Below are 21824 nucleotides of genomic sequence, written 5' to 3'. Positions count from 1 at the left end.
AGCTGTATACTGCTATACCCTGATGGCCAAGGAGAAAGCACTGTGATGTATTGCAGAGCCTATTGACTTTATTGGCTACTTACTGACTTCCAGTGGTTTTCATGTATTTTAAATAACCAGATTTGCATCATGGGCAATGGTGTACCCCAAAATGACATTGTCTATCTTCTCAGATACACAGAATCATAGAATCAATTAGGCAGAAAAATACCTTTAAGATCATCAAGTCCAGACTTTAGCCCAGCACTGCCAAGTCCACCATGAAAACATAAAACCAAACATAAAACCATACATTAAACCATAAAAAAATATATTTTGATACTACATATATATAAATATAAAATAAAGAAAGAACTTTTCCTCAGGTCCCACTTATAACAACAGACTATAAACTCCAGAAATAGTGCTGCCCCCTCCCTTATAGCCGAGCATCCAGGTGCCACTGCAATCTCCACTACATCCATGTGTCAGCTTTGTGACATAAGAGACACTTTTCATAATGCAGTCATTTGATAGATTTTATTAGACAGACTTATGGTAGGAAGGAATATTCAGGAATTGCAACTTAAATGAGAACATGTGAATGGTGTTACTTATATAAAATACTACTGCAATAGTTCTTTTATTAATTTTTAATGCACAGCACCCACTGTGACCTCCTTTATTCTTTGCCTGTCAACATGGCAGGCTAGAGAAATTGAAATGGGCTGTAGCTGTTCTCTTCTTGTTCCCCTCTTCCTCACATTTTGCATAATATGAAAATATAACATCTTACTGGACTGTCACTGTGAAGTAATCACCATGCAATAGGCATAATGATTTTTTCTGATTGTTATCTCTTCCTTCCTTTTTAGCCTCCTTGAAAAAAATCCCAAATTCCATGTAGTTATCTAAGGCAATGAGGCAATTTTCCACTGAATACACTCGTCTGAATTCAAGTTTGTTTAAAAGTTCTCTTTTGCTACATTTCTCACCGCTCTCTAAGGATAACACCAGTCACACAAAATAAAGCATTTTTTGCCTGTCTGGTCTCTTCTCATCACGTTTTTTGGGGAGAGGTAGGAGGCACGTCCGATAAAATAGTGTTTGACTCAATCAGGGGGATGCTATTACTACTGTTATGCATATTTACTGCTACCTCTATAACCAAGGAAACTAATCTCCATACCAGGAAAGTCAAGAAGCTCACAGTATTGTCTTTGCAGGGCCAAGTTCATGTTGTCACAGCAACAGAGTGCACAGGGTCAATAGATTAACACATTAGCGTGCACACGCACTGAACTGGAGTGCATAAGTTTTGCTGCTGGTTTTAAAATGAAACCGTGAAGCAGGACTTGGAAATACGTCCTACACGAGCTATTCTTGTGTCTCTCAAGAAATAGGCTACACAATATGCATATGTTTGCCTAATACAGTCTATCATTTTTACCCCAGTGGGAAGAGGAAGAAATAACCTCCTTGGCAGAGGTGCCCTCGGTGGGAAGGAGGGAGGAAGGCTGGAGTTCGGGCTATGAAACATACACTGCATTTGGGTTGTTGATATTTCCCCCTGCGATGCCCTTTCATTAGCCTCTGTCTAACGTGGGGCCTGACAATTGTGACAGAATGAAAAATCTGAGGAAAAGCAAGGGTCACCAGAGAAGAGATTTCCTTCCCTCTCCAGTGACCCTATCACAGGATTCTGATGCAGCGCTTCACCATTAAGGAAAGGGCAACCCAAGAGCCTTCACACTTAATCTGTTCCATCTGTCATGACTTCGAAACATTGACCAGCAGTGAGCTTTAAGGACTCGGTGTGACTGCAGACATGATATTCTAGCCCACTACAAGGACCTCCTGATGTTTTGAAAGCCTCCAAGGAAGTAGCATGCATCAAAAAGGGCAACACCTACCTGACACGCCACCATATGTGGTCCTCAGTCCTCCACCGACTGCTGGCCAAGGTGTGCTGTCTGCTTTCAGTCCCATCAGTCCTGACACAGTGTTGGTGGCTGTAACACCATCTGCGCCACCTGCGAAAGAAAAGGTCAGTCGCTTTTTGTTAAATCGTGTGTATAAGGAGAAGGGAGGCAAAAATACAACGGGAAAACTGTGAAAGTGTGAAATAACAAGAAATTCAAATAAACAGCTGAAGACAGAAAGCAACAAACTGTACGGGGAAGCACAGAAGGGTCTTTAGGACCAATTCTGGGCTGATAAATTTAACACAAGCTTCAAGACAGGCTGCAAGAGCCGTAAGGGATATAAGACAGCACGTGGGAAACGCTGGGGCTGACAGGCAGATCTCTGCCCTCTGGCTGTGTGGGACAGAACCTGCCACAGTGGTTGTTTGATCCTTGGTGGTGCCCCAGCACAGAGGTCACCTCCTCCAACCTAGTGAGGAGCAAGATGGACGATGTGACAGAGAAATGATGACCACGGTTCTAAGTGATAGATTAATACACCTACTTGCGAACTTCATTTCCTGATATGTTGTGCTTTAAGCTCTAAGGAAAAAATCCAAACCACATACGTGGTGTATTTCTGTTTCCTCAGGACAGACACACCATTTTCACTATTAAACGTAGGAATAGGGGAATTTACAGCGGTAAACGTAAAACTGTAATAGAAGTGTGCAGATAAACACACACACATAAACATGTATAATTTATTGTCTAATAGTTCTTGTCATATATTGCTATATTCTAGAAGCATGGACATAATTACAAAGCCTTTGATCACTGTGCTGATTCTAAACACCTCAAATAAACTCTCTTCGTATTAGTTCCTGTTGCTGTTTGTTATTACTGCAGCAACTCCCCTGTCTCACCCCATCCAGCAAATGAGTAAATCTGCACAGCTTGTGCACTGGAGTCAGTTACCTTCCTGCGCAGCCACTGCAATATTCACAATATCAGTGACATTTGGGGTCAGCTTGGCAAAGAAAGGAATCTCAACAGCTTGTCTAACCCAGCGACAGATGTTCCGTACCAGCTCTGGATCCTGTTCAAATAGGTCAGATAAATATAGGACATAATTAAATGTAATATGAACAAAAGACATATCAAGGAAATAGAAAACTTTGCTGTAAGTAGTTATACAGTGATTTGGTGAAATTACACACCAGGGCTCAACCTCATCTCATTAGTTAACTTATTTCAGACACACTGAGGAACTGCAAAACCACTGCAGAAAGGTTAGATCACAAAAAAAGGAAAATTAGATTTTTTTTCCCCAAAAAAGACATAGAGATGTCACAGAGGGGAAAAGATCCTTTTGGATGACACAGATTTTCTTTACTCATTTCTTTCTTAAAAATTGCTTTTCAGTCGTAATAACTGAGTCTATATAACGTATATTGAACGTAACCAGGGCCCTATAAAATAATGTGAAACCGAAGCACTGACTGGTCATGCCTTGATCAGAACAGCAAGGATGAGGTGAGGTTGCAGGGCTGTAAGAATGCAATTCAGCATTTCTGAACTCTCCTCTGACTTAAGAGAAGAGCCTGGGATGGCCATAGTGTCAATGAAAGATCAAAATCTTCTCTGCTAAAGCCAGAAATGGAAATGTTCAAGTGTTGGCTTTTCCTGATTTCCAGGCATCTACTACCCTTACAGAATACACCTCAGGTAGACAGTAATCAACTATCCTTTCCATTGCAAACAGCTAGTGGAACTAACATTCTGCCTCTGGCACATATAATAGTTGGTTTTCAACATAACTTTCAGTGTATGGGTTGCTGCTTCTTCTGTTTGGTACTGATAATGTTCTTCAAAAAATACCTTAAAATCTGCAATACTGATGCACGTACACCAACAGTGTGTGATCTAGTTAAAAACTGAATGGTGCTGTTACGAGAGCTAGTACAAGTGTAACCTCTGGGTAGGCAAATTGGTACTGCAGCACTGGTACCGCGGCGGGAAAATCACTTCCTGATCATGTAGTGATTTTCCTTCACTTACTATTCCGAGGAAAAAACAAGAATATTTTGTGAGGAAACAGGGAAAAAAATGAACGAAAGTTAACAGAGCAGATATTTACATTTACTAAATCTTTATTACTCTCTCCAAAGATTAAGTCTGTCACATCAGAACAATTCCCTCCCATTTGGATATTGTGAAAACTCAGAAAGCTGCACGGCTACGTCGTAACTGAAAATAGAATGAGCCTAAATGAAGTTTAGTTTAAAGAAATTCAGTGGAAACACAGGAAATATCCCCTTGCTGTGTTTTCTTTATACAGCACTGGTTAAGCACAAACACCCCCCCCCCAGGCTGTGTTCCTCGAGAGCACACAGTGCTTGACATGAATAGTAAAACCCTGAGTCTTAGCTGTGCCATTCCAATAAAGACAGTGACCTCCCCGCCCATGCAGCACCCATGAAATATGTATGAGTGCTGCACTGGCAGTACGAGAGTAGTTGTATCTTTGACTTTCATTTCTGTTCTGAATTTCCTTGAGGCCCGACGCAGAAATGAGACACCCTCTAGAAGACATGAATTGTGTATCCTTTATGTTAATGATTCTTAGGAATCCTTGTGCTAACATTCAGGATGTTGGCACCACATAACTCATTACGCTGACTCCAGCGTGCTTAGAGCGCTGCCATAAAAATTATACACACACTAACACTTACAAATAATACAATCAGTTTAATCCACATTGAGTAACTTATTGGGAAGAGCTCTTTCCTTCATACAAACCCAATTTCCATCCTAACGAGTTTGCCTTTCTTAATAAAGAATGATTTGAGCTTTTTTCTTTTCCAAAAGTAAGACCTAAATTTTCCATCAATTCTGCTTCTCCCACACCCAGATTAATGCAACAAATGCAATGAAAGGGTCTTGAATTTCTCAAGCTACTAAACAGAATAACTATCTCATAGCTTGGCACATGTTTAGACAAAGACCTTTTGAAAGGCTTGCCTGTATTAGCCTTGGAAACCTGCCCGGTTTTAGTACCCATAAAACCACAGGTAAATTCATAGGAAAATAATTTGAAAACTCAACTGAAGGAGGTGAAATCTTTGATTTTCCTTCACTTCACATCCCAAGGAAAAAGAATGTTTTGTGAGGAAACAGGGAAATATGAACAAAAGTTAACACAACGCTTTGCTGCAGAGTCACTGAGAAGAATGGGAAAGGTGCTGAATAGTATATAAAAAAATGAGAAATTCCATTAAATCTGACAATTTCGGAATGAAACAGGTATTTCTAAAGCTGATGTTTTTTCCCCTATAACCTTTTGTCTATTTTGTTGCTCATTAAATAAATATCATATAAAGATAATGCTAGATACCTTTAAGAAAATATTGGTTACCCTTGTGCCATCCCACAGACAACTCACGTATTCTCAAAGAGGAATAATATCCCCAGCTGGTTTTACCTGTAACATCACCTTTTATTCTTTAAATCATCAAGAAAAACCTACTAATTCCTTTAGAAAAAGTCATAATTTTGTATTTGCAGTGATGACTTGGAAAAATGCATTATAAAGCATCAGATGGTTGAAACCAGAAGACATTTATGTCACTGGACAGCTAATTTTCACATGAAATGAACTATATTTATGTAACCCAGGGGGTATAAGTTGACTGGATTGTGTGCAGCCTCTACACAGAAGTTAGCCTTTGGACTGAGAACAATTTGCAGAGGTCACAGAAGCAGCCAACTTTTGAGATTTAAGTGATTAGAAAAGAGAACTCAGAAGTGCAACCATTGACTAAAGAAATGATCCCGGATTGAAATGCAGTTCAAAACTTAAGATTTCTAAGAATATCAATTTATGATTTTCAGCAAAATTCTTAACTCAGGTGCAGATTTCATAAGGAGCAGTGCAGTATCAAAGCCTAGTTTCAAAGAGGCGTCATTTTCTGTCCTCAGCATAAAAAGGAGCAAGCCCAGAGGAGGCCACGAGGATGAGCAGGGGCTGCAGCACCTCCCGTATGAAGACAAGCTGAGAACATTGGGGCTGTTCAGCCTGGAGAAGCTGCATGGAGACCTCAGAGCAGCTTCCAGTGTCTGAAGGGGGCCTATAAGGATGCTGGAGAGGGGCTCTGCATCAGGGACTGGAGTGATAGGACAAGGGGTGATGGGTTCAAACTGAACCAGGGGAAGTTCAGGTTAGATCTAAGGCAGAAGTTCTTCCCTGTGAGGGTGCTGAGGCGCTGGCACAGGGTGCCCAGAGAAGCTGTGGCTGCCCCATCCCTGGCAGTGTTCAAGGCCAGGTTGGGCACAAGGGCTTGGAGCAACCTGCTCTAGTGGAAGGTGTCCCTGCCCATGGCAGGGTTCGAGCTGGATGAGCTTTAAGGCCCTTTCCTGCCCAAAACAGTCTGGGATTCTATGATTCATTTTGCCTAATTAATTTTGCTGATTCAAGGCCTCCCGTCTACTTGGCTTTCTGAAAGATTGACCCCAATTTCCAAATTGCATTTACTGATTCTTAGCAGAGATTAGATTTATACAACATTCAAGGATGAGCATGTTACTTGTAAAAGAATGAATCTCGAGGCCGGTAAATCACGCTAGAAACAAAACCTGTCACTGGTAATACGACATAAATCTTTTTACCCAAATCCAACTTTATGAAAGTGCCTGCAGCTTTTATCATTGATAAAGTGCTTGATAGAGCCTGCACAGTTAAGAAATATTTTCTAAATGGCTTGATAGATAAAATGCTATTAGGTGTAAAAACAGCTGTGCATTTACAGTCACAAAATCAACAAACTAACTAAAATATTCTTCTGCTTCATGTAGTATGGGATTTTATTGCTTTTGTTGCTACACGTTGCTACAAATTATCTTCTTCTATTACCCATAAGTAGGTTTGTTGGTTCCCTCATTAGTGACGAAACAGCGCAATTGGTACAGCATGGTTAGCATGATTTTGCTCTGTGTGTCAATCCACAAGAACGAACAGTGTTTCAGTGGACTGTAGCCTCTGTTGGGGGCACACTTCATTTATCTGATCTATTTCTATTACTATTTTCTTTTAAACAAACAGTATTTCAATAAAAGCTTGGTCAAACAACCATTGGCCAAAACATGATACTGATTCATGCATGGTACCTCCAGGAATCCGCTGGCAATTTAATACCATATAAAGTCTCTTTTGGTATGAGACGTACAGAAGTGTGTCTTCTGTCTTCCTGTTCTTAATCAAATATTGCTTGTTTATTCCAAAGGCACAGGAGAAGATTTGAATGTTAGAGGCGTTGTCTTTTGCTTCCCTAAAGCAGCTGTACAGAATCATTTTGCCTGAATATTCATTATAGCCTTGGGCTAGATGGAACTTTTAATCCTAACTAGTCATTGCCAATGGGTAGATACACTAGAGGAAAAACAACTATTCACCCTTTTTTTCTTAAATGATCACGATAAGCTTAAGTACAACCATAACTATAAGTCCTCAGAAATTAAAGCAGCAAGTTGTCTACTGATTGCATTTGGCACTGGTAATGAGATGAATCCCACGTCCTATCACCCCCAAGGCAGATACATCCTGCTTATTTAAAAAGGAGTGTGAAAACGCTGTGCATAGAGTAGGTCACCTCTCCTTGTATTTCATGGAAAGAAACAAAATCATGACGAGATTACCAGAGAAATGTCTGACTGTGGATTTTTGGAAATCTTTATTACGACCTATTTTCAGTGTTCTCGCAGAATCCTCGTTTTTACACTATGCTGCTACTGCACAATCTTTACACTGTATTCACAACACCTCTCAGAGGCAGGGAAGTACTATTACACCTGCTTAATAAATGGGAGAGAGGAGAGTCAGACTGAGGTGCACCTCCTCAAACTCACCTTGCTTCGGTGCCCAGTTTTATTAAGTCAATTGCACAGAGATCTGAAAAGGTTTGTCTGGCAGAAGATTGCCCTTGATTCTTCAGAACACCTTAAAGTGTGTGATACTTTTTACATGAACAAAAGAAATATTTCTAATATTTGAATCTAATCTGTTTTTCAGAGTATTTGAATAATGCAACAGAGAGAAATACAACTACTTGGGGGTCATGAACATGCTTTTCTGAACTATGCAAACAGTCCGTGGGAAGCACAGATGTGTGAGTGAATGTACATATGTATGTGCGCATATATAAAGAATACAAATGTCAGTCTGAAAGATGCCATAAAAATAAACCTGTGACAGAATTTCCCCCAAGAACTTCAGAAGGAAAGTTCCCACTCAGCAGAGCACCCTAGCTGATCCCGTCTAATTCATGCTACAGAATATGGACAATACCACGCAAGCTTCAGTCTATCCCTAATTACTATAATGGTGGCAGTTCTGTCTCACTAAGAACAAAGTAAGGATCTTTGCAATTGTGGGAAGTATAGAAATATAACTCTTCTCAGACTGAATCCTGATTTGACGTATATATGAAGGTTTTCTTACATAGGACTACAGGAGTTATTGTTACAGGTCATGCTGGTGATTTGTGCAAGTTCATTCTCCTGACTAGCTGGAACAGAGAATGTTGCAAGATACATTAGGACCTTGCATGTGAAGTTCTTAAATCTCAGCTATCACTGACTACAATGACCTAAACAACAAAGATTCAGGAATTAAAATGCTTGATTTAATGCAAGTGTTAAGTCTTGTCTTCCTCATAAATCCTTCACGGCCACAGAACTAGTCTCATATATATCTCTTGCAATTGAATTTCATGGCTAAATCATGCATTATGCCAATGTGTTTGCAATTTTAAATGCTGATTCTAAGTTACAGGACTTATTTTATCTTTACATTAATTGAACACACATGAAGCTGACATGGGATTTGTTACATATGGTTAGTAAGCAAGTGGCACCAAGAGTCCCTCATCAGTGTGTTCTTCTGGTGACAGATTTTCCTTCTTTACTGCCTCTTCAGGAGACAAAGCCTGTAGCCCTCTTACATCTATTATCATTGGAGGGATCTCCAGCTAACTTCCTCATTCAGCACAGTAGAGCCATTTTCCAAAATCGTATGGATAGCTATGGGAAAAGGAGGGAGTGCTTTTATCTTCAGGAAAGATGTAGCCTAAGAAAATCTTTCTAAGTGAGAATTTGCAAGCTCTGGCTTTTAAATTTCATTCACATACCATAATCACTTTACTCTTTCATTCAGCAATAGTCCACAAGGGAAGAGTTAAACCTATTCTCAGTCAAATTGCTGCCTGAGCACTCACGAGGACTCAAATGCACTCTCATGTGAAAAACAAGAAAGGAGAAAAGCATCTTCCACCATCTGCGGATAACCTCCACGCAGTAGGCAGAATTTCTTCAGGACCATGCTACCCTTTCCCTGTGAACATTACAGCAGCACTACCTGCCACAACTTGCACTTGCAGGCAGGGCCAGGACACACTGGAGCAGCTTTGGAAAAGGAGCAATGATCATTTCTATAGATTCTTCACCTACTCAATCCACTCCAGCAGCTCAATACGTAGGTCTGGATCAGCATCTTTTACAGACACCCCACAGATGGTCTGAGCCTGATAAGCTGTAAGTTCTTATATGTGTCTATCACGTATTTCTTTTCCAGATCAAACATGAATCCAGAAATTCATTAGGAAATCAGAAGTAAAAGAAAAAAAAGTACGGGAATTTCAGCTTAAAGCATTGCAAATTAATGGCACAGAATCACAGAATCCACCAGGTTGGAAAGACCTTTAAGATCATCAAGTCCAACCTTTACCCCAGCGCTACCAACTCCACCACTAACCCATGGCACTGAGGGCCTCGTCTGTCTTTAGCATTCACCTCTTTTTTTTAATTCCCCCGTATTACTATTGATCTTTTCCACAGCTATATTTTCTCCCTCCTCCTACAAGACATCCAACATTGCCTTCATAAAACTCTCTCTCTCGAAACCTAGCCCAAATTTCAACAGTACCTAAATAGAGAACTGCAGTCAATCACTAGAGCAAGAGAGACACCATTTCTGTATCTCATGGTTAATTTTACTGTCTTCTCACATCCAGAAAAGGGCAGTTTGGGTTGTGCAGTTGTCCCATTTCAAACTTAATTAAAGCTAACAATTTGTTTAAATCCTGTCAAATGAAAGGAAGGATTTCCCAGGGTAGAAGATGAGCAACTCTCTGCTTCCCATCCGGAGTGAAAAAAATGCTTCCTCATTTCTCAGGAAATTTGACAGCTTTTGGTTAACATCTATTGACCGCAGCTGTCAAGAAGAAAGAAATGAGGCAGTTTAACCTAAGGCAGGAATAACAGTTTTCACTGTTGTGCGTGAAACTATCTCTATATACTAGGATAAAATTAAGAAAATGGCTAAAAAACTTCAGAGGCTTTGGGTCAGCTTGGTCAGCCCCCCAAAACTGTAGCTGCTGGCTGAGAGCTTGTATCCTTCTGGCTAGAATCTAGGATATGATGTGATCGATGCCACAAAAGAAAACTTTGAGAGATAATGACAGTATCTGTGAATTCAGGGCTCTTTTCTAGTCAATACTGTATTGCCTTTTAGCATAAGACCCAAAGTGTAAGAAGGTAGTGGAAGCCTTTTCTACTAGTACAGAACACCACCACCACCGCCCCCCAAAACCAAACTAAGAAGAACTTCAAAATCTCATTGGACATCTTCAATACAATGGGACAGTAAAAACCTATTCAGGATAAAAGTGCAGAAATGCCCACAAATAGATAATTTTGCCTCTTGTTCTGGGAGCATCAAAATGTTTTGTTCCAGTTCAGCTTTTATTAACTTGCACTTTGAAACAAAAGGTCTTTTCAATAAGAGGAGAGGTTGTAGGTTTGGTTGTTTTGGGGGGTTTTTTTGGAAGAATTCCTGAGTCATCAGAGATTCCTACAAGAAGAATTAAGCCATGTCCACATAGTTACCATTCAGCTATACTACCATAGCAACAATATGTACTGTAACTATTGCTCACCGGTTTAATTCAAGGATATACTTATTTTCTATTCTCTTACATACTCTGAAATGCTCCTTTCTTCCACAAGATCTTTTAAAAGAAGTCTACTGGGTAAATGAAGACATTTGTGTTATTTCTTTATACTAAAGTGTTCTCTTTAGAATTGGAAAAAACCCTGTAATGTTTTTAAATGAAAGAGATTTCATACAGCTTATATAACTGAGTGTGTACTACGAGTGAAAAAAGCTTAGTTTTTGCTTACAAGATACTGCAGATTAAAATGCAGAATTATAGCATGGAAAACTCCCCTCAGCTTTTACAGACTACATTCATTTCGTGAAAGACGTTTCCCTCAGGACCAACACGACCACTTGAAGACCAATGCAAAGGCTACATTTATATTTTTTATGTTAATTTTTATTTTTCATATTTATAAGAAGCAATGACTTCTCATTTCACAGAACCCCAGACTGTTTTGGGCTGGAAAGAACCTTGAGATCATCCAGTTTCAACCCCCTGCCACGGGCAGGGACACCTTCCACTAGAGCAGGTTGCTCCAAGCCCCTGTGTCCAACCTGGCCTTGAACACTGCCAGGGATGGGGCAGCCACAGCTTCTCTGGGTAGCCTGGAAGAGTTTTTGCCAAAGTAAAAAATCAAAGCAAGAGCCTAGAGATTCGATCCAACTCTTTTTCTCTGTGGTTAAGTTAGAAGAACTAAAACCCCTGTCATCTAGCTCCATTCTTGAATGCTAGGACTTCATTATGTTAAAGTAAAGCTGCAAGCATGGAGTCATCATTTGATCAGCTGCTCTTCAGAGCAGTCACTGCAAGTTCCACTTGGCGAGCCTAACTGGGATTCTCCTTTTTTTCCCAGTGATACTACTGTGTCACTGGACAAAATCAAGTCACTGGATTAGGTCCAGATTTTGGTCATGGCCGAGCTGAGAAGTCAAAGCTCTGAGCCCCTGTCTATACTCGAGAGATGGCAGCAGTTAGTGAGAAAAGCCAACATGAGACTATGATACTACTGAGGTTCCTACTTCTCAGCAAACTGGAATAAAACAACAAAACCAAATCAAAACCCCCAAACCTGGTACACCTAAAACAAATGAGAACTTTAAATTTAATAGTGCTTAACCAAATAAAACTTAAAAGACTCATCACAGGTTTTGACAACATCAGAATTTCAACAGATTTCAATTTTATCAGATCCTCATCTCCCTCTTTTTTCTTACTCTCATTTGCTATCACAATCACTATTTCTCCCTTCTCCAGCTCTACAATTAGAACCTTGGAAAGATGTTAAAAGCGTTCGAGAAATAGCCTTTGATCACTTCACTCTCTTCCAAATGACAAAATGGGAACAGTAAGTTGCTACAGCACTTCCTTATTGCAGTACACTGCTGGAGCTGCAGAAATGTCCAAATAACAGTATGTTAAAACAACCAACCAAAAACCCCAAACCCCCACTTCAAAGCTTTTTAACACATCTTCTCTAACAGCTGCCAATATTAACATAGGTCAACATCCGCACTCAGGAATACATTTATCACAGTGCTGTGTGGGAGATACCTTATTAGTAGCACAGCACTCCTACAGCCCTGCTTGGATAATGTAGAACCTAATAACTTGAACGATCACCAACGTGAAGACAAGGTCAAAAAGAAGCTGGAGAGTTTTGATTTTTGACCAGGAGACAAAAGTACCAAACACAGATTTGTGCTGGGAGTTAGAGAAACGATGGGAGGAATGTCGAGATCAAGTGAGGCTTGAGAAGTTCAGGGCTGTCTTTACTCAGCTTTGCAATTCCTCCCTTTTCGGCTCACATACAAGCTTTTTGTTTTCTCAGCACTAAAAACAATGGAATTTGTTTTCAAGCCATAATGTTTATCCTATTTTTTATCTTATTCCAAATGTTTGGGGTTTGTTTGGTTTGTTGGTTGGTTGGCTGGATTGTTTGCTTTGGTGTTTTTCAATTTCAAATGTTAATTGAAGCAACCAGAAGAAACATCAGTGTTGGAAAACTTTCTACTTTTAAAATTAGCTATAATGCTTTTAAATTGTTATAGTTACCTCATATGACAGGAAAAGCTCTTTGCGTTTCATTGAAGTAGGTCAGTTAAAACTGCACCAATCACTGTTTACAGCTATTGATTTTAATGCAACATTAGAGTCAGATACAATCCCTGTTTCCTTTGATTATGAGAATAAAGGTTAATAATAGTTGTCCTAAAAGGGTGAAGCAGAGATTGCCAGTTCAAATTAGCAAATTATTTGTTCTGATACCAACTGGGCCTAAACATTCCAAGAAACTGCACATTTGCAGTTTATAAACTTCTTGGAGATACTAAATGTCAAGATTTTGTTATCAGCAGCATTGGGGGATGTAAAGTGTTGACTAATAAAAATGCCTTTTTACCCCTGACAGAACAAAATGTTTCATCTTGGCTGTTTCTAGCCAACCAAAAGAAGGTTTCTCATATCACTGTAAAAAAGTGGTACACAACCTGATTAAACAATATTACAGCTCTTTAGTTCATGCAGAGGTTACCTGCTAGAAGGCAAAAAGGTTTGATTTGGTTTACATCGTAAATGAAGTATTTTAAAGGGAAGGGTAGAACTTGAATCTGAGCGCTGCAGCAGTGGTCAGGTTGGCACAAGAATCTCACAGTCCTTTCCTATAATAAAGAGGCAGAAAATACCAAATAATTGCAGAAACCATAAGCCTTTGAAAACCCCAGACTGAGGAGTGTAAAACTTGTGCTTTGAGAGGGATTTCCCACGCAGTTTTAAAATGATCATGTGGGCCCGTATTCAGATTTGTTCTGCTGCAAAGAGCAGCCTCCCACTGCAGTGACCAACTTTTACTAGGAGGTAAAGCAAAGTTTAAAGCATGAGTCTAATCCTGAAAAACCTCATGTCGGCAGTGAAGGGACCAGTTAACACACTGTTGATTAACTTTAGCGAATGGTGGCATAAAACTGAAACCATAGCAAGAGAAAGCTCTTAATGTGCACTGCACAGTTAACTTTTATTGTGTACCAAGATGAACCAGCTTCAAATCTTTTCTTTTACCTGCACAGAGATACTTGTTGCTGATCATTTCCTTTCCAATAAATCCTGTTTACCAGACATCATCAGAATGAACAACTGCAATACCACCTTATGCTGCAACCACATATCCAAAGGCAAAGCAGGCTATGGAATCTGGACCTTTAGCCAAAACATTTAACCATGTAGAACACAGAAATTTGCTTGCCTGAGTTTTCTACATTTCCCTTTTCTGAAAGCTTCTCCAAGCATTAATCCAATTGCAAGAGTAAGTACAGGTTGCCATTTGGTTTTAAAAGAAATCACAGTTTTCTTTCTTTCTGGCTCTCTCACTACACACTCCATCCAGCTCAAATCTTCCTGCTCCCTTTCGAAACAGTGGCAGGTCACTGATACGTAGGCTAAACTGACATCTGTCATCCATAATATGAATTCCAGTTGAAATGCTTCCATCCCAGTGAGACTGAAAAGAAGGTTATCCCCAACTTGCCCTCGTGTCTTCACGAACTTCCACAAAACAGAATCACTTCTGCATTTTCTAAGCAAATCCCTTCTGTAGAGAATGCTTCCCATACAGAAATGAGAAGTCGCTGCACATAAACAGCACTTCCAACCTTCTGAACAACCATACCATGCCATTAAAAAGTTTTCAGCAAGTCGATAGTTACTGTCCTATTTATAATCTCTTTTTCTTTTCCATTTGGTCTTTTGAGCAATTCAATTAAAAATCCTTCAAAGCAATAACAGTGGATTAAACGTTGTCAAAGCGCAATATAAAACTACAGAACATTGTTCTGGTGATGAATTTATTAAACTTTGCATCTTAATTCATTTCTTCTCAAGTGTAGGAAAAACAGAATTCTTAAGACAAAATACCAATTAACTGTCATAGCTCATTGTTAAGTATTGTCTCCTTTTACATGTTACACAAAACAGAATCCATGAGCACATAAAGGATATAAGGAACTAAAGACATTGAAGAAATCCATTGAATTCATGACATTTCATCACACCTGAATCCTGTGAGGGCAACGAAAAAGGAAATGAAGCCTCAGGTACTGGAGGGGAGTGAGTGCTGGAGCCACCACATCGTCAGCAAGCTGCTTCTGTTCAGATTCCCAGTGAAACAGCTCATGAGTCAATTGTGACTTTGAAGAAACCTCAGCAAAGGGCTGACTTTATGAGGAGGGTTTTAAAGAATGAGTTAGTGGAAAGAGAAAGGGAAGAGACATATGAAACCAGGGAAGGTGAAAAAAACATCCAAAGAGGTTAAAGCAACAAAACTGAACTAACATAAAGGATGATGTGTGGCCATGATCAGTGTGGGAGCCAGGAATGTAAGCCCACAAAACACATACCCTGGCCTGAGAAAAAGTGCATCTTTGAAAGAGTTTCAACTCCCAGAAACACGACTGGAACAGATCGTTGGGTTGAAACATGCCCCAAAGAAACAGAGGGCACTGACAGACACAGAGATGCTGAGATCAGCGAGGATTTACTTCCTTAAGATCCCAGCCAAAATGGGTGACATTGGCCAATGGAGGGGAACAACAGGATACAAAAATCCTGAAACTCCACCATGAACAGCGACACAAACCTCACTTGGATGCTACTAGTTTACACCGAATTTTGGAGAGTAACTGCTGCTACAGCACAGTGCAACACTACCCTGCTGTATTTTGCATTAATTTGTTGCAGTAACTAGTACAAAAGAGAAGAGAGAGAACTAATACTGCCTGCAGGACTCAACGAATTCTACTTAACCAGCATACTATTGTAGGCTGATAGTAGAATGCCACATGAACACAGATATAATCAAATTCTGTTTGCAGCATCATTTATTTAGAATACTTCCAGCTCCTTGCTGGCAGAGCAACAGTGAATTAGCATGCTATGCTGTGCACTTCAATTAAAAAGCAGCCTCATCTTTCCTATTTCCAAGGTACAGCAGAGCAAATCTAATTGTGCCATGCAGCCAGTTCTCATCTGTGCAGAGTAACCAGGGCTTTGGGGTTTTTTTGCTTTCTGTTTTGGACAGATTTGTCTTCTTCTGAATGAGGCATTGCGGGCTTTTATGAAACTTGCCTCCTAATTGCAGGCAATAAACACAGCCAGCACCAGAGGCTGCAGCAACTACGCTTGAAGTCAAATAAAAATAAAGGTAAGAAAAGAACCACAAAACAAATTCATTTGACGTATGATCTGAATAGTTAAACCACCAGGACTTGGATTGCAGTGCTCACAAGAGATACATATATGCCTCCTGCAATAGAAATACAAAGATCCCCAAACAATCCCCAAAATCTATAGCTTAAATGCTGAGATAGGCAAAGATTTTTTTCCTATTTTGGAGGTTATGAGGTACAACTAATTAACGAGAAATATTTATAAGCCAGGATGTTATTAACTTTAAAACTATTTGCTTATAGCACAAAGAATCTCTGTTCTTGCACTTGGGCTGAGATCTCCCTGTCTTACTGCTTTTCTCACCCCAAATGAAAAGGTGAGTTCTTGTGCTTCCTTTTATCCACTACTTATTTCCTACTCCCAGTACAAATAATGCAGCACCTTTGGATAGGAAATGAGCAGGGTGAATCCACAGAATCACAGAAACATTTGAATGGACCAAGCTCCCTCACCGAGTGGGACTAAAACCAACACCAGTTGAGGTTGGCCATGGCTTTGCTGCCTGAGTGCTGAAAACTGGAGTTTGAGAGTACACAGCCCTACGAGACAACATGTTCCCGTACTGCATAGCCTTGGTGAATGTTTTGCTCGCTGCCCAATCTGAAACATCCGTCCTGCAATCTGTGGCCATTGCCCCTTGCTGCATCCTCTTTCCCTCTTTGTAGCTACTCTTCCAGCATCTTTGTTACTACCTTTCAAGCAACTTTAGGCTGCTCTTTTCTTCCCTTCGTTGTTTTTCACTCCCCATTAGGCCAAGGAAATTCACTGGTATTTTGGAAGACTTTGGATGTCACTCACCCCAATCGGTCTTATTCTAATGATTCTAGGTATATGCACGTGACACTTACTAGATCTGAACAAGAAAGAATAACACAACACATAACAGGAACGCAAAATAAACCCCAGATTAACAACTCAACTATTCATTCATTCTTACAAGAGCAGCTGCAGAGACTTGTTGACTTTTGGACCAAAACCAAAAAGTCAAACACTTAAATTCTTTGATTTCATATCACAGCAATGGTTCTGAATACTTAATGTCACTTTTTAGACGGATAAGTAAAAAACCAAACAAAACCCCATCTTTGCATGGTTTGCAATGAAGAGACAAAAAATGCCCCACAAATACACCCCCCGAAGTTAGACACTGAAATGTGAGTGCTACCATCTCCGATGCTTCACTTGATTTCTTATTTTCATCATTTGATGCTATAATTACTACAGTAATGAACTATATTGGGAAAGTGATACTGTCATTTTTTAATGATCTGCTGTTGTCTTTATGTTTACTATGAAATGTTTGGTACACTTACGTTATCTGATTCAAAGAAAACCCGTGAATTAGTGTTGTTAAACCTCCTTATGGAAACTGTATTATGATTTTTAATGATATCCCACTTTTATACAGTTGCAGACTGTTATGAAGTATTATAAACCTTAACTTTATTATCATTAATCAGAATTAGTAAATATAATTGACATTTTATACAGAACCAGCTTTAAGTAACTTATTGGCAACAATACAGATGCCTCTTAATATTACCCTCTGGCTAGCTATGCTGTTTGGGCGCCAGAGTGTCTGCACTAATGACTTGGAATTGAAATCAAATAAAAGCTGAGTGCTGTAATTCAGTACAAAACAAACAGCCATGCTTAGAACAAATTATTTTATATCTATATATATTTATTGGATATATCTAGAATTTTTAAACTTTACAGTGGGTATAAAAGAGTGGAAGTGTTTGAGACTGGAGAACAAAATAGGAGAGAGAAAAACCCAATGTGATGTTCCCAGATTTCTACACTTACCCTTAGGCACACCATAGGAATTGAAATGAGGAGAAAAAGTAGACAGTGTAATTAACCTTCCTTTCCTGTTTTTTAAATACCACCACCAAAAAAGGCAGAACATTTTAGACATTATCAAGGGTAAAAATCCACACACGGTTTTCTGCCCTTATTTTTCATCTCACCAATTTCTGTAGTTTCCTGAGGATTTACTATGCTTTGCCATGAAAAGGGACTTAATCCTTAAGAAAATTTCCTATGAGGACGTGGATTATACTATCCAAAAGGTTTAAGAAAACCTATTTCACTCTACAACCAGGAAAGCTGCTCTGTTTCTCAAAGCCTTTGACTTCTAGATATGAAGGGGTGGTTTTATTCCAGGGCATATCCAAGCCCTCTCTTCCCCGCACCACCTATGTATGGCCTGTCTGACTTCAGCTATGGCAAACCCCCCCCAAAATTAGGAGTAGAGTCAAAATAATTCCTAACACTTTCCTATTTTATGATGGGGCCTCCAGAGACCACCAGATGTGGAAGCCCCCTGAAAGGCTACTGATAAATCTCATCAAATCTGGTTATTTTATCCAGTTTATCCTCACCTTTTGCTTCAATAAACTACATTAAAGCAACTATAATTGAATTTTAGTCAACTCTGAGGAAGATCCTCAGGATCTGGCCCTCTAAAGAGGGCTTGTTTTTTATTCATTTTTTTGTCTAAAGAAGTACATTTTCTTTCTATTTTGGTGAGACAGTAAAGCAAACACAAGAATATATTTTAGCAGGAGTCATAGATATTAAACATTCAAAAGAATACCCATATTGTGCGGCAGAGAGATTTTATTATTATACAAACATATATGTATATATAATGTAATCTTCTTCTTGCTTTATGGATCTGATCTCCTCCACAGAGAGTCACAAATCCACACGATAGCCCTGAGAACTCAGATTTTGCATTTGGTTCTCTCTGATTTTACAATAGCTGAAAGATATGTAAAAACTCATGTAGCCAGACAGCTCCCTACTGACTACACATCTAAGCAACTTCACATGCATATATTATTCCAACCAGTGAAAGCTGGAAATAACATATGCCTAAAGAAGAAAAAAGAAAAAGGATGCTTGAAAGGAGCCTGTTTCAGCTTCTGTGCAAAACCTTCAGGGTTCTCCCTGACCAAAGTGCACCCTGCATGCTGCCAGCTCAGGTGGGGACAACCCAAACTACTGAAAGATGCTCTGCAGAGTGAAGGGTGGGAATTGCTTCCTAAACTTATCAAAAAGGCTACTAGAGCTCTTTGTTGTTGAATACAATTCAGGGCAAAAGATTAGTAATATCTATTAGCACTTTGCTAGTGTGGTCCTGGAGGGTTGGGATCATTCTCTCCCATTTTTAATCGTACCTTTGGTAAACGACCACTAGCCATGAAAAGTATCCAGATTACTTTGATTAAAAACAATAATCTACAGAATGGAGCAGATTGACAGCATTTGTTCACAGAAAATGATCAAACGACCCATGAGCTGTGCCTGACTGCTACACTAAAGCTACACCTGAAGTGTGCCCACAGTTGCATTGAAACAACCCCAGCTCCTATTGCCTCCCTTCTAAAAGTTGTAGGAAGTCAATGGTTTAGTTCTCCACCCACACCTCATCCTTAAACGTTTTGTAACTGAGGAAATGAGGATGAGGATGTCTACTAGCCCCTACCATGTTAGGGTTAACCCTAACCCTAACAGGGGATCAGCTGAATAGCATGTGTCCAATTCAGGGCATGTAATCATGATTCCCACTCTGCATCTGCCTCTACTTCTTTTCCCCCCCTCTCCTCAAAACGTAGCAAGATGGGAAATCAAACAGGCTTCAGGCTTCTGAAACTCGGATAGTCAAACTCTAGAAAACCTCTCCCGGTAGGCTGTGAACCAAGGCTTTTCAGACTTCCAAGTTCATTTTGGCATGTTTTAGAGCCAAAACAAACTTCAAACCATGAACAAAACATGCAAAAATCTGAAAACTTCACAAGGATGTTAGTGTGAGAACTGCCTTTTGTGCATGGTTATCTTCTTTTCACGGGCAAAATAATACACATCTCCTAACTGAAGTCATGGGATGTATCGATAAATTCTGCATCAGAATTCTACACAGCAGAGGTATCAGGCACGGGTGATTCCAACCTAAATTGTATCAAATCTATAGGTTACAGAACACAGGCTCTTAGAAGAGAAGACGTTAAAACTGTAGGTGGCACTACCAGAATGTCTGCCCTGTTCTGTGATTCTGAAACACAGTTAGGTTTGTATGCTGAAATTGTGAACTGAAATGTGTTTCTCTCTCATGTCCTTCAAAATCATTATTGATATATGCAGTACTTACTGGCTTGTGATCTGAAAGATATCTACAGGGCACTGAAATGGAACCCAGCAAATTCTGTCCAAGCACTTTTGGGAAATTCTTTGTTTTCATCTTGTTCCTTGTCAAATACATAATGCATTTTTGTTCTCAGCAAAACGAAGCGTTTTGTATATTCTCAGCTTCTCCCTTCTTCTTCTTTTTTTTTTTTGCTTTCAGCACTAAATATTTAAACACATTCAACCTAAAAAATCTCAAGCTCATAATCTCCTGCTTGTGTCTTCCCCCCGAGGTGTAACTAGCAATGTGGTAGCGCGGGATGGCTGAAGAGACATGAAAGAGATTGCGGTTACAGTCCTACCTGCCCACAGGCCAGGCCCATGCCTCTCTCCCCCATACCATGAGGACATGATAAATTTAACTCCAGTGCATCTGCGCCAGCAACCTATGAAACATGCAAAGGGAGAAAAAATGCACAATTAACTTCCAGTAATGTACTCTATCCTGTAGCATTTACTATTCATGCCGTATAGATTTCTCTAGACTGGATGTATTGTTTTTTGCAGAGAGAAAGCCTGAAAAAGAAATGGTACAAAAATGGACACTACGAAGAAAACTAAAGTAAAAAATAAATGAAAAAGAGACAAGCACCATAAGGAGATGGTTCTGGAAAATGTTACAAAATGAAATGTAATTATAGGGCCTTGGGCAGCACTGAGAGTGAGGTTGGGGAGTCAGCATTACGCAGGTGCTCCTGTGCTCTCAAGAACTGTGACTCAGTAGTAAATTTCTCCTTTCTCATTTAATGAATTTAAGGCTCTTAATTTCCTGCAGGCGCCCGTAGTGTGCCATAGCTTTTGGCATTAAATATTTTTGTTTCTGAAGTCAAACAAGAGAGTACGGCATTATGCTGTAGTATTACACTACAGTATTTTTACTACTGTATAGTAAAAAGTCTATCCAAACATATGATTCATGCTAATTCGTGTTCAGTACCCTCTATTTGTTACAACTGCAAGGGCAAGGGGCCCAAGGGCAGCACACAAACACACTCCTCTTCCTCCCTGTTGAACTGCTCCAGCTTAAGATGAGAATCTCCTGTTGCCTTCCACGTGGCTGTAACTAGCATTTTGTGTTTCGCATTTGCATTTTGGTTCTTGCTTATTGAACTGGAGTAACTTTGCCTGCTGTGTGGCCATGGTTCAGCAGCTTCCTGAGCGCGTGAGCAGGGCAGAAGCCATCCATCACCTTCAGGAATGCTCCACGTCCTGGCCAGCTCTGTAAGCTGGTGCTGTCGGCCTCTGTGACAAGCTGACCTTTTGTATGAATAGGTCGTCCTCCTGCTGAGAGGCTCTGCGGTACCTTCTGGGGTTTCTGCTCTTTGGAAAGCCACAAATCAAACCTACCTCCTAGGTAGGATCCTATGCATGCGATTAAATATCACTGCTCTTCAGCTGTGGATTCCAGAGCGTCCCAAACAAGTGCGTTGCTCTCCACACGGCAAAGACCAACAACTACTTTGCTGAAGAAAGTTCTATCGCGTAGGTTACACGTTATTGAGTGCATGTAAATAACTACTTATTTTCTAAAGAGGTA

The 21824-nt window shown here is 39.9% G+C and overlaps 1 protein-coding gene across 5 annotated transcripts in view; it reads right to left on the bottom strand.

Moving 5' to 3' along the window:
- Nucleotides 1–21824, bottom strand: part of DPYD (dihydropyrimidine dehydrogenase) — a 355916-nt gene that overhangs the window by 88894 nt on the left and 245198 nt on the right. For all 5 annotated transcript variants that reach the window (XM_030494219.1, XM_030494220.1, XM_030494222.1 and 2 more), the window contains 3 exons: nt 20590–20673; nt 2862–2982; nt 1893–2012 (listed from right to left, as the gene is read on the bottom strand). In XM_030494219.1, coding sequence (XP_030350079.1) covers nt 1893–2012; nt 2862–2982; nt 20590–20673 — 325 coding nt within the window. The remainder of the gene's footprint in view (nt 1–1892; nt 2013–2861; nt 2983–20589; nt 20674–21824) is intronic.

This window comes from Strigops habroptila, chromosome 8 (genome assembly GCF_004027225.2).
Source record: "Strigops habroptila isolate Jane chromosome 8, bStrHab1.2.pri, whole genome shotgun sequence".
Taxonomy (NCBI): domain Eukaryota; kingdom Metazoa; phylum Chordata; class Aves; order Psittaciformes; family Psittacidae; genus Strigops; species Strigops habroptila.
Note: the sequence above shows the minus strand (reverse complement) of the source record. Positions and strands in the feature narration are given on the sequence as shown.